Below are 13,380 nucleotides of genomic sequence, written 5' to 3'. Positions count from 1 at the left end.
TTGTTCTTGCATACAAACTAGTCTTTGCTTGATTGATAGTGCAACACCCTCTATATCCATCTTTTGAAAGACAAAATTGTACCCGTCTCTACTACTACCTCTGACAGCTTGTTCCAGACATTCACCACCCTCTGTGTGAAAAAATTGCTCCTCGAGACACTTTTGTATCTCTCCCCTCTCACCTTAAACCTATGCTCTCTAGTTGTAGACTCCCCTACCTTTGGGAAAAGATATTGACTATTTAGCTGACCTATACCCCTCATTATTTTATAGACCTCTATAAGATCACCCCTAAGCCTCCTACACTCCTGGGGAAAAAAGTCCCAGTCTATCCAGCCTCTCCTTATAGCTCAAACCATCAGGTCCCGGTAGCATCCTAGTAAATCTTTTCGACACTCTTTCTAGTTTAATAATATCCTTTCTATAATAGGGTGACCAGAACTCTATACAGTATTTCAATTGTGGCCTTACCAATGTCTTGTACAACTTCAACAAGACGTCCCAACTCCTGTATTCAATGTTCTGACCAATGAACCAAGCATGTCGAATGTCTTCTTCACCACTCTGTCCACCTGTGACTCCACTTTCAAGGAGCTATGAACATGTTACTCCTAGATCTCTGTGTTCTATAACTCTCCCCAACGCCCTACCATTAACTGAGTAAGTCCTGCCCTGGTTCGATCGACCAAAATGCATCACCTCGCATTTATCTAAATTAAACTCCATCTGTCATTCGTCATCCCACTGGCCCAATTAATCAAAATCCTGTTGCAATCCTAGATAACCTTCTTCACTGTCCACTATGCCACCAAACTTAATAACCATGCCTACTAAATTCTCATCCAAATCATTAATATAAATGACAAATAACAGTGGACCCAGCACCGATCCCTGAGGCACACCACTGGTCACAGGCCTCCAGTTTGAAAAACAACCTTCTACAACCACCCTGTCTTCTGTCATCAAGCCAATTTGGTATCCATTTGGCTACCTCACCCTGGATCCCATAAGATTTAACCTTATGCAACAACCTACCATGTGGTACCTTGTCAAAGGCCTTGCTAAAGTCCATGTAGACAACATCAACTGCACTGCCCTCATCTACCTTCTTGGTTACTCCTTCAAAAAACTCAATCAAATTTGTGAGACATGATTTCCACTCACAAAGCCATGCTGACTGTCCCTAATCAGTCCTTGCATCTCTAAATGACTGTAGATCCTGTCTCTTAAAATACCTTCTAACAACTTACCCACTACAGATGTGAGGCTCACTGGCCTGTAGTTCCCAGGCTTTTCCCTGCAGCCCTTCTTAAACAAAGGCACAACATTTGCCATCCTCCAATTTTCAGGCATCTCGCCTGTGACTATTGATGATTCAAATATCTCTGCTAGGGGACCCACAATTTCCTCCCTAGTCTCCCACAGTGTCCTGGGATACACTTCATCAGGTCCCAGGGATTTATCTACTTTGATGCACTTTAAAGCTTCCAGCACCTCCTTCTCTGTTATATGTACACTTCTCAAGACATCACTATTTATTTCCCCAATTTCCCTAATATCCATGCTTTTCTCAACAGCGAATACTGATGAGAAATATTCATTTAGGATCTCACATATCTCTTGTGGATCTGCACATAGGTGACCTTGTTGATCCTTAAGAGATCCTACCTTCTCCCTAGTTACTCTTTTGCCCTTTATGAATTTGTAGAAGCTCTTTGGATTCTCCTTTGCCTTATCTGCCAAAACAATCTCGAGTCCCCTTTTTGCCCTCCTCATTTCTCTCTTAACTCTACTCCTACACCCTTTACATTCTTCAAGGGATCCACTTGATCCCAGCTGCCTATGCATGTCATGTGCCTCTTTCTTCTTCTTGACCAGGGCCTCAATATCCCTGTCATCCAGGGTTCCCTACTTCTGCCAGCCTTGCCTTTCACTCCAAGAGGAATGTGCTTACCTTGAACCCTGGTTAACACACTTTTGAAAGCCTCCCACTTACCAGACATCCCTTTGCCTTCCTACAGACTACCCCAATTAACTGTTGAAAGTTCCTGCCTGATATAATCAAAATTGGCCTTGCCCCAATTTAGAATTTTAACTTTTGGGCCAGACCTATCATTCTCCATAGCTATCTTAAAACTAATTGAATTATGATCACTGGTCCCAAAGTGATCCCTCACTAACACTTCTGTCACCTGCCCTTATTTCTCAAGAGGAGGTCACGTTTTGCCCCCTCTCTAGTCGGGCCATCCACATACTGAATGAGAAATTCCTCCTGAATACACTCAACAAATTTCTCTCCATCCAACCCTCTAATACTATGGCTGTCCCAGTCAATGTTGGGAAAATTAAAATCCCATACTATGACCACCCTATTTTTCTTGGAACTATCTGTAATCTCCTTATATATTTGCTCCCCAATTTCCCGCTGACTATTTGGGGCCTATAGTACAACCCTATCAAAGTGATTTTCCCCTGCTTCTTTCTCAGTTCTACCCATATTGACTGCTCCACAGCGATTTGATGCTTGAATGAATGTCAATAGGCTGCAAACAGTACTTCCACCTCTCACTCAGGAAGAAGTCCCACCTTAGAGAGCTGCCAGTAAATCCGATTGGTCGGCAGCTCTTTACTCGCTATAGCGACAAGAGCTGCAGTGAAATTCAGGAAGATGCCTGAGCTGAAGTCCCAGGACTGAACAGCAAGGTAAGTTTATAGGGGTCTTAGAGAGGGAAGGCCTGTTAAGTTCCTGACTGGGGTGTTGGGGGGGGGTCCAGCGGCTACTAGACCTTAAAGGGGGAGCACTCAAAGTCAGAAAAGAGTTTCTGACGGAGGTGCCCCCCCCCCCCCCCCACCCCTCCTTCCCACCTGAGGCTTAAGCTGGTTTTCTCACCAGAGCCAGCATAGAACCATAGAAAATTACAGCTCAGAAACAGGCCTTTTGGCCCTTCTTGTCTGTGCCGAACCATTTTTTGCCTAGTCCCACTGACCTGCACTTGGACCATATCCCTCCACACCCCTCTCACCCATGAACCCGTCCAAGTTTTTCTTAAATGTTAAAAGTTTACCACTATTTACCACTTTACTACCAATATTTACCACTTTATCCGGCAGCTCATTCCACACTCCCACCACTCTCTGCGTGAAGAAGCCCCCCCTAATATTCCCTTTAAACTTTTCTCCTTTCACCCTTAACCCATGCCCTCTGGTTTTTTTTCTCCCCGAGCCTCAGCGGAAAAAGCCTGCTTGCATTCACTCTATCTATACCCATCAAAATCTTATACACCTCTATCAAATCTCCCCTCAATCTTCTACGCTCCAGGGAATAAAGTCCCAACCTATTCAATCTCTCTCTGTAACTCAGCTTCTCAAGTCCCGGCAACATCCTTGTGAACCTTCTCTGCACTCTTTCAACCTTATTTACATCCTTCCTGTAACTAGGTGACCAAAACTTTACACAATACTCCAAATTCGGCCTCACCAATGCCTTATATAACCTTACCATAACACTCCAACTTTTATACTCGATACTCCGATTTATAAAGGCCAATGTACCAAAGGCACTCTTTACGACCCTATCCACCTGTGACGTCACTTTTAGGGAATTCTGTACCTGTATTCCCAGATCCCTCTGTTCAACTGCACTCTTCAGAGTCCTACCATTTACCCTGTACATTCTACTTTGGTTTGTCCTTCCAAAGTGCAATATCTCACACTTGTCTGCGTTAAATTCCATTTGCCATTTTTCAGCCCATTTTTCTAGTTGGTCCAAATCCCTCTGCAAGCTTTGAAAACCTTCCTCACTGTCCACTACACCTCCAATCTTTGTATCATCAGCAAACTTGCTGATCCAATTTACCACATTATCATCCAGATCATTGATATAGATGACAAACAACAATGGACCCAACACCGATCCCTGCGGCACACCACTAGTCACAGGCCTCCACTCAGAGAAGCAATCCTCCACAACCACTCTCTGGCTTCTTCCATTGAGCCAGTGTCTAATCCAATTTACTACCTCCCCATGTATACCTAGCGACTGAACCTTCCTAACTAACCTCCCATGAGGGACCTTGTCAAAGGCCTTGCTGAAAAAAGCACTTAGAGAAAAAATTGGAAAATTTTGTCCAGTGATTGTATTCATTTGTAGTAATCAGCTGTAGAGTATCACTCTTCAGTTTTATAGGCGGCTTAATAATCATTAACCCAGGAGTGTGGACATGAGTAAACTGCTAGCAACTGTTTTGATACCTGATACGGGTAGAAAGAATAGCCTGAAAACATTTGCCACATTATATCCACTTTATACACATGCCTAAAATTACCATACACCTCAATCTCACTTTTATATTTTACAATATATTTTAAATACTTCATATCACAGATGACCATGGTGAGGTTAATAATATAAAACATAGAACAGTACAGCGCAGTACAGGCCCTTCGACCCTCGATGTTGTGCTGAGCTTTGTCCAAAACCAAGATCAAGCTATCCCACTCCCTATCATTCTGGTGTGCTCCATGTGCCTATCCAATAATCACTTGAAATTTCCTAAAGTGTCTGACTCCACTATCACAGCAGGCAGTCCATTCCACACCCCAACCACTCTCTGAGTAAAGAACCTACCTCGTACATCCCTCCTATATCTCCCACCATGAACCTTATAGTTATGCCCCCTAGTAACAGCTACATTCACCCGAGGAAATAGTCTCTGAACGTCCACTCTATCTATCCCCCTTATCATCTTATAAACCTCTATTAAGTCATCTGTCATCCTCCTCCGTTCTAAAGAGAAAAGCCCTAGCTCCCTCAATCTTTCCTCATAAGACCAAACAGTTGACTATAACAACCTACCTGCAGCTTCCTTGAAAATGAATATGATAACATTCTACCTTCGTGAACAGAAGAGTTTACTCACCAATGAATGTTTTTTGCGTGCTGACAATTCTAGTGTTGTGTCATACAGACTCTCCACAAAGTTTCGAAGACATGGAACGTTTACTTCATTTTTAACAGCCTTGTAAAGAAAAAAAATCTATGTCTATACAATGTCTTATTCAACACAAATTAATTTTTTTTACATAATTGATTATACTCACTGCAGCCACTGGAAATAAAATTTCCACAAATAGGCCAGCCAGTGCGTGCCTGATATCTTTGTCCTTAACTTCCAAAAAATATTGTGCACATTCCTAAGGAAACAAACCAAAATAAAGGCAGGAGTGTTAGTTCTAAAGGAAAATTGCATTCATGATTTTGTTAACAATTTAACATACCAATAAAAAATCAAACAATTTCAACTCAAAATCTACATAACACAATCGGTAGTTAATATAAAGAAAATTATTAAGATTGCATACTTATAAGTATTATAAATTAAATCTTTGCAGGTCATTTTAATTGACAACTGTTTTAGGGACTTTAGGGACAAATAACACGCCAAAAATTGATGACAGGAAGGCTATGACAGGTGAGAACCTAGAAACTATTATCACGAAAAAGGTAGTGTTGGGCAAGTTAATGGGGCTAAAGGTAGACAAGTCTCCTGGTCCTGATGGAATGCATCCCAGGGTACTAAAAGAGATGGCGGGAGAAATAGCAAATGCACTAGTGGTAATTTACCAAAATTCGCTGGACTCTGGGGTGGTTCCTGCAGATTGGAAAACAGCAAATGTGACGCCACTGTTTAAAAAAGGACGTAGACAAAAGGTAGGTAACTATAGGCCGGTTAGCTCAACTTCCGTAGTAGGGAAAATGCTTGAATCTATCATCAAGGAAGAAATAGCGACACATCTGGATATAAATTGTCCCGTTGGTAAGACGCAGCTTGGGTTCATGAAGGGCAGGTCATGTTTGACTAATTTGGTGGAATTCTTTGAGAACATTACATGTGCAGTGGACAATGGAGAACCTGTGGATGTGGTGTATCTGGATTTCCAGAAGGCATTTGACAAGGTGCTACACCAAAGACTGCTACATAGGATAAAGGTGCACGGTGTTATGGGTAATGTATTAGCATGGATAGAGGATTGGTTAACTAACAGAAAGCAAAGAGTGTGGGTAAATGGGTGTTCTTCTGATTGGCGATCAGTGACTAGTGGTGTGCCTCAGGGATCAGTGTTGGGACCGCAATTGTTAACGATTTACATAGATGATTTGGAGTTGGGGACCAAGTGTAGTGTGTCAAAATTCGCAGATGACACTAAGATGGGAGAAGAGCAAAGTGTGCAGAGGACGCTGAAAGTCTGCAAAGGGATATAGATAATCTAAATGAGTGGGCGAGGGTCTGGCAAATGGAGTACCATGTTGGTAAATGTGAGGTCATCCATTTTGGTAGGAATAACAGCAAAATGGACTATTATATAAATGGTAAAAAATTGCAGCATACTGCTGTCCAGACGGACCTGGGTGTCCTGTGCAGGAATCTCAAGGAGTTGGTTTGCAGGTGCAGCAGGTAATTAAGAAGGCAAATGGAATTTTGTACTTCATTGCTCGAGGGATGGAGTTTAAAACAGCGAGATTATGTTGCAACTGTATAAGGTGCTGGTGAGGCCACACCTGGAGTACTGTGTACAGTTTTGGTCTCCTTACTTGAGAAAGGATATACTGGCACTGGAGGGGGTGCAGAGAAGATTCACTAGGTTGATTCAGCAGTTGAGAGGGTTGGCTTATGAGGAGAGACTGAGTAGACTGAGGCTATAGTCATTTGAATTCAGAAAAATGAGGGGAGATCTTATAGAAACATATAAGATTATGAAAGGAATGGATAAGATAGAAGCAGGAAAGTTGTTTCCACTGGCAGGTGAAACTAGAACTAGGGGGCATAGCTTCAAAATAAGGGGAAGCAGATTTAAGACTGAGTTGAGGAGGAACTTCTTCACACAAAGGGTTGTGAATCTGTGGAATTCCCTGCCCAGTGAAGCAGTTGAGGCTACCTCATTGAATGTTTTTAAGGCAAGGATAGATACATTTTTGAATAGTAAAGGAATTAAGGGTTATGGTGAGTGGGCGGGTAATTGGAGCTGAGTCCACAGAAAGACCAGCCATGATCTTATTGAATGGCGGAGCAGGCTCGAGGGGCCAGATGGCCTACTCCTGCTCCTAGTTCTTATGTTTTTATGTTCTTTTGGAACATTATTCAATATATACTCAGTGTATTTCAAATAATGATTATCTTGAAATTATTTGAAATTACACATTAGTGGGGTGAAATAAAGCATTTGGCAGTAGTACGAAATAAGCACACGGTGAATTGACAACTAGTTTTAGGCCCTACCAGATTTATTTTCTATTCCACTGCCAGCAGGATCCTTCTTGAAACATGCAGCTCAAGGTCTGATGATGTTATTCATCTCAGATTGCAGTTTGAATTCTGCCTTAGTGGGAAAGCTGCTGCAGCTTTCTCAAAAGGTGAAGGTATATTAGAAGACTGCAAGTGGAAGAGACCATTCAATGTATTTTCTCAAGTTCTTTCATGCAGCCATGATAAATAGAAGTGCTTCTGCAAATCACACATGAAAGGTTGGGTCACGCTGACCTAGTTTCCAGTCATGCAACACTACTCCTTTCCCATCAGATATTCCCTCCTGTCCACTTCTAAATGCCATCTGGGCAGCCTAAGTTCAAGGTGGAGAATTGGCAGGTAGCTGGTTAAAATCAGTGTGGCCCCATTCTGCCACAGGTACCCAGGAAATTAACGCAATGCCAGGGAACCCACCACTGGGGGGTCACCTTCTCCAGGACCAGAAGATCCTGCCGGTGGGAAAGGATGCAAAATCCAGGCTCGTCTTGTAGTTTCACACCAGAAGCCCACTGACATTTAAGGGCCCGAATTTACTATCGCATTGCGCCTGTTCTCGGGCGCGAAAACATGGTAAAGTCGGGCGTGAGGCGAGTAGCGCGATCCGCATGCAATTAAATTGACTTAATGGGCTGCACGCCCAACTTTACCGGCACTTCCCCCTTTACCACCGCGTTCGCCCATCCAGAATTGACACGAAACAGACATTCTCCATAGAAGTCCGATTCAGGCGCTCCAGTTGGTCAGGAGGTAGGTGCCAAGCATCCAATGGCTCTGTGCTTGAGAGGGGGGGGGTTAGGTCCGCTGCCATTCTGCCTGAGATCAGTGGAGGGAAAGGGGAAGGGGGCGGTCACTGCCACTCTGCCTGAAATTAGTGAAGGAGAAGGGGGTGTCTGCTGCCACTCTGCCCGAGATCGGTGGGGAGGAGGGAGGGGCCCACGAGCAGTCTGGGTGGCTGGGGGGGGTGGAATAAGGGGCTCAGTAATGTTGTAAGGGTGGGACAATGTCTGTGGTGGCCAGAGGGAGGCATTATCTGGCCCGGGAGGGATGTAGCAAGGGAGTGGCATTCTATCATTTTCTATCTGCGCATGCGTAGTTGGAGGCGCTGATCGGAGCTGCAGGGTTTCGGGCACGTTTAGCCACGTCCACAGGCTTGTGCAGTACTATTCGGACTCGCTGATATTTTTGCAGGCAGAGTGCGTATGGGGGTGCCTGAGAACGGGTCTAAAAGTTGGATCTGAAACATCCCAGTTTCAAGTTCGCCCAGCACTTAGAATCAAAATGATAAAATAGGGCCCTTGAAGTCCAGCCCTTAACGCTACTGTTCTTTTATACTGAAGTATTATGGTACATGTAGTACAATTAAGCAAGCTTCAGGAGTTAATCTTGATTCTTTAATCTCACTTACCTGCATAAATTGGAAAGAGGCTTCAAAGTCCTCCACAGGATACATCTTAATTCGAAAGAATTTCATGCCCATTATGAGGCTAATACTGCTTTGAACTACATATGGGTTCTGTTCTTTCTGACGTAGTTCCTTAAGTTCTGCCATAAATTTCTTTTTCACAGCTGGAAATCTGTAAGGTGAAATACATGATTCTTTTCATTATTTGCTCCCTGTTATTAATTTTTAAACATATATATGTCATAATATCTTGTAAATCTTCCAGTAGCTCAGATAGATTTAATTCTAATCTCATTTATTGAGACCAAGTAAACAGAGTCTATTTACTGCCAAAATCAAAATACTGCAGATGCTAGAAATCTGACATAAACACAAAAAAAATGCTGGAACTACTCAGCAGGTCAGGCAGCATCTATGGAGAGTTTATGTTTCAGACTGAGATGACCTTGTACGGAAGCTGTTTTCAGCAGCTTTCTGGTTCCAGCAGGCAGCCTCTCAGCCACCCAATTTTCATTGACCAGCTGACACTTTTTGCCTGAAACAGCTGAATGGCAGAATTCCAACGAGACTCGGCAGTTAAAATCTCCAGGTTCGCATTACCATGCTGGGTTGTCATCTGCTCCTCCAAGATTTCATCTGGGAACTAAAATGCAAATACATGGTGGAAGGCTGGTAACAGCTCTGTGGAGATTCCTGGTCAATGTATTTCATTTTGTGAAGATACTGCAGTTACTACGATATAAAATTCTTGACAACATAGTGGGTGGAATATTTCTATTTTTCGACATAGTGGCACAGTGGGTGTGGATGCCTTTGGCCCCAACTGCTGCTTCCTGTGCTGTATCATTTAGTTCATAGTCGAAAAAAAATGAAGAGGTGGGTCCCACAACATAATGCTGGCCTAAAAATATCAGGGAACATTTTTTTAAAGGGCTGCCCAATACAAAAATTGAAAAGTAGAATCCACCCAACCCAAACACCTGCATCACTGTGGAAGCCTGATTATGAAATGTAAATTTATTGTAATGGGCTTCCTGCTATTGACTGTTGGGATTCCCGTTACATCAGGGTATGGGGACAATTGCAACAGGAAATGCCACTGGAGTAAATTGCGTTTTGGGCCTCTTGCAATATTTTCTGCTTCTATTGCAATTCACACCTGCTGCGAATGGGAATACAAAATCCCAGTCAGTGTGAACAATCTTTATCCATTATTGCATATCCAAAACCTATCAAGTATTGTGAAAGAACACTTGATACTCACTTTGATTGTGCCAGAACACCTATTACTTCTGCATATAAATCATCTATAATATGCATATTTCCAGTGTTGGGACCAAGGTAACTAAACAAAAAAAAAGTATAATGTCAGCAATACAATATACAAAAAGTTAGTGAATACATATTTATGAATGAGAATGTGTGTTTTACCCCTCTTTATATTTAAAGTGCTTGAATGCCAAGTTAATAACTTCATGGACCAAGTTGTCTGGTACAGGGTGAAGTGAAATCTGAAAAGGAATACAATAAAGTTTTTAATATACTTGAATAGAGGACATTGTGGATGGCTTTCAACAGCTGGCCAACCATTTCTGGCTTGAACAAATAGTGGGTAGGAATTTTCTCGCACTTTGCAGCATGGCTCGCGGCGGCGGGAGGTAGTGCGCGTTCGCTGGCGGAGGGATCTTATGATCCCACTGTTGCCAACTCCACCAGAAAAGCCACGGCAGGGATATGTTAGTGGCAGGATGGTAAGATCCCGCCTGTGTGAACGGGAGCAAGATATAGAATCATAATAACCCTACAGTGCAGAAAGAGGCCATTTGGCCCATCAAGTCTGCACCGACCACAATCCCACCCAGGCCCTACCCCCATATCCCCACATATTTATCTGCTATTCCCTCTAACCTACGCATCCCGGGACACTAGAGAGCAATTTAGCGTGGCCAATTAACCTAACCCGCACATCTTTGGACTGTGGGAGAAAACCGGAGCACCCGGAGGAAACCCACACAGACACAGGAAGAATGTGCAAACTCCACACAGACAGTGACCCAAGCCGGGAATCGAACCCAGGTCCCTGGAGCTGTGAAGCAGCAGTGCTACCGTGCCGCCCCATTCGGTGAGATTTCGGTGAGTGACTTGTAGAGGAAAATTGAGTGGTCACCTTGGATTTCTTGATTTAATTTTCAGGCCTTTAAATGGATGCACAGCACTTCCACCCATAATAATTGGGAAGTTGTTTAAATATACAGATCAAGATTCTAGGCAGGTTGTGGGATCCCAATTGCAATATTCTTTATAAATGGGTGGAGTACGCATACTGGATACAGTTGTACAAAATATTGAATAACCTAATCATCAATCCTTTAGTTTTGCTCAGGAAAGGGTGATGTCTGGATTTTCTTGTTAACATTTTTGTAGTGCCAAGAAGGAAATTCATGTTCCTCCACGGTTGCCCACAGTATTCACAGGACACAATTACTGGATCACCACTAGGTGCGATTCAAATACTGTAATAGTAAAGTTTTTTTATGGTGGCAATTCATTGCTGCCATATTTTACGTTTGAAATGCTTATATCTGTAACAAATGGTTGACACTGAAGGATTTCCTGTACAGATAAATAAATAAGATTGAAACTGCTGGTAGTACAGGATATGAATATTCCTGAAAAGAAAGACATGTTGCCAAAGCATTTTGTCTGCACTGATCAGACACATGCAAGGATGTCAAATTTTTAATGATCACAATTTATACAACAGGAGAAATGGGTACTGATAGGTTGTTAAGTTGATTCTGATTGGCCGAGGTATTATGATGGAGGAAATAGTAGTTGCTGAAGTTTAATATTCTGGTTATATCGCAAATAAATCATTGTTGTCTTCAAAAAAATAGCTACACAAGCAATATAAGATAACCAGTCAATGTGGCTCATTTAATTGGCTTGCTAGAAGTGACATACATTCATACCCAGACCCATTCTCTGCAAAGGAATATGTTCAAGCCTTGTGCCTTTTTTGAATTACCTGGGAGCTTGGGAAGCCGATAGTTTCCCATTTCCTGCTCCATGACAATACCTCAACCAATCAATTTGCTCTATAGTATAAATTGTTGTGATCATTTGAAACTTGGCATTCTTGTTTTTCTCCTGATGAGTACAGGACAAAAAGCTTCAGCAACATGTCTTTCTTTTCAACAAGATTCAAGATCTAAATTTGTTACTTACCTGTTTTAAAACTTCAATTAATACCAGAGAGAAAATAAAGTCAATCGCTAGATCCCTTCTCTCAAGAAGATAATCCCTTTGTTGTTCATCACTGAAAGAACAAAAGTTGGAACTTAAATGAAATGAGTTGAAGTCCAGTAACATACAAATGGTAATTAATTTTTAAATGCAAATGAATAATATATAAAAATATACAGGAAGTCTGCACTTCCTGTCTGTTGCAGTTCAAATACCATAGTCAGTTTTTTGTCACTGTTTATCAAAATATAAAGAAACAAAAGAAAGACATCTGCACAAATGGGGAAATTTCCCTTGGAAGAGATCATATTGGAGTCAATTTGAGCTCAGTGGTAGCACCAAGGCAGAGGGCCACCCACTCTGGGTGCAATACTGAGAAAGTGGTTCCTTTTGTGGGAGGGACTGGAATGGTGGTGTTCTGATGTGTCTGCTGCCATTAGATTTTCAGATGATAGCAGTTGTGAGTTTGCAAGATGTTGTCTGAGGAGTATTGGTGAGTTCCTGCAGTGCATCTTGTAGATGGTACATACTATTGCCACTATGCTTCGGTGGTGGAGGGAGCAAATATTGTGGATGGTATGGAAACCAAGCATGCTGTTTTGTCCTAGAGGGTGTCAAACATCTTGAGTGTTATTGGAGCTACACTCATCCAGGCAAATGGAAAGTATTCCATCACACACCTGACTTGTGACTTGTAGATAGTGGATGGGATTTGGGGAGACAGGAGGTAAATTACATGGCGTAGGATTCCTAGACTCTGACCTGCTCTTGTAACCACAGTATTTGTATAGCTAGTCCAATTAAGTTTCTAACTAATGGTAATCCCTAGGATATTGATAGAGGGGTAAATAGAGATTGTAATGCTACAAATACCAAGGGGCAATGGTTATATTCTCCCTTGTTAGAGATGGCCATTGCCTGGCATTTTGTGGTGCAAATGATACTTTCCAGCCCAAGCCTGGATATTGTTCAGGTCTTGCTGCATTTGGACAGGGATTATAGAATCATAGAATCAAAGAAGTCCTACAGTGCAGAAGGAGACCATTCAGCCCATCGAGTCTGCATCAACTCTCCAAAAGAGCACTTTACCCAGGCCACACCCACCCTGTCCCCGTGACCCCATGCATTTACCCCACTAAGGGGCAATTTAGCCTGGCCAATCCATCTAACCTGCACATCTTTGGAATGTGGGAGGAAATAGGAGCACCAGGAGGAAACCCATGCAGACACAGCGAGAACATTCAAAATGCACACAGTCACCAAGGCTGGAATCGAAACCGGGTCCCTGGCTCTAACCATTGTGCTGCCATGCTGTACTGATTGGTTCAGTACTTGGGAAATTATGAATAGCGCTGAATATTGTGCAACCATCTGCAAACATCCCAACCTCTGACCTTATGATGGAATGAAAGCCATTGATGGGGCAAC

General features: G+C 42.6%; 1 protein-coding gene across 2 annotated transcripts in view; it reads right to left on the bottom strand.

The window, feature by feature from the left end:
- The window catches only part of LOC144499778 (protein furry homolog), a 302,728-nt gene that overhangs the window by 203,357 nt on the left and 85,991 nt on the right, over nucleotides 1–13,380 (bottom strand). For both annotated transcript variants that reach the window (XM_078222227.1, XM_078222228.1), the window contains exons 5-10: nucleotides 11,935–12,025; nucleotides 10,138–10,217; nucleotides 9,971–10,051; nucleotides 8,710–8,878; nucleotides 5,101–5,193; nucleotides 4,920–5,018 (exon numbers count right to left, since the gene is read on the bottom strand). In XM_078222227.1, coding sequence (XP_078078353.1) covers nucleotides 4,920–5,018; nucleotides 5,101–5,193; nucleotides 8,710–8,878; nucleotides 9,971–10,051; nucleotides 10,138–10,217; nucleotides 11,935–12,025 — 613 coding nt within the window. The remainder of the gene's footprint in view (nucleotides 1–4,919; nucleotides 5,019–5,100; nucleotides 5,194–8,709; nucleotides 8,879–9,970; nucleotides 10,052–10,137; nucleotides 10,218–11,934; nucleotides 12,026–13,380) is intronic.

Source organism: Mustelus asterias, chromosome 10 (genome assembly GCF_964213995.1).
Source record: "Mustelus asterias chromosome 10, sMusAst1.hap1.1, whole genome shotgun sequence".
Lineage (NCBI taxonomy): Eukaryota > Metazoa > Chordata > Chondrichthyes > Carcharhiniformes > Triakidae > Mustelus > Mustelus asterias.
Note: the sequence above shows the minus strand (reverse complement) of the source record. Positions and strands in the feature narration are given on the sequence as shown.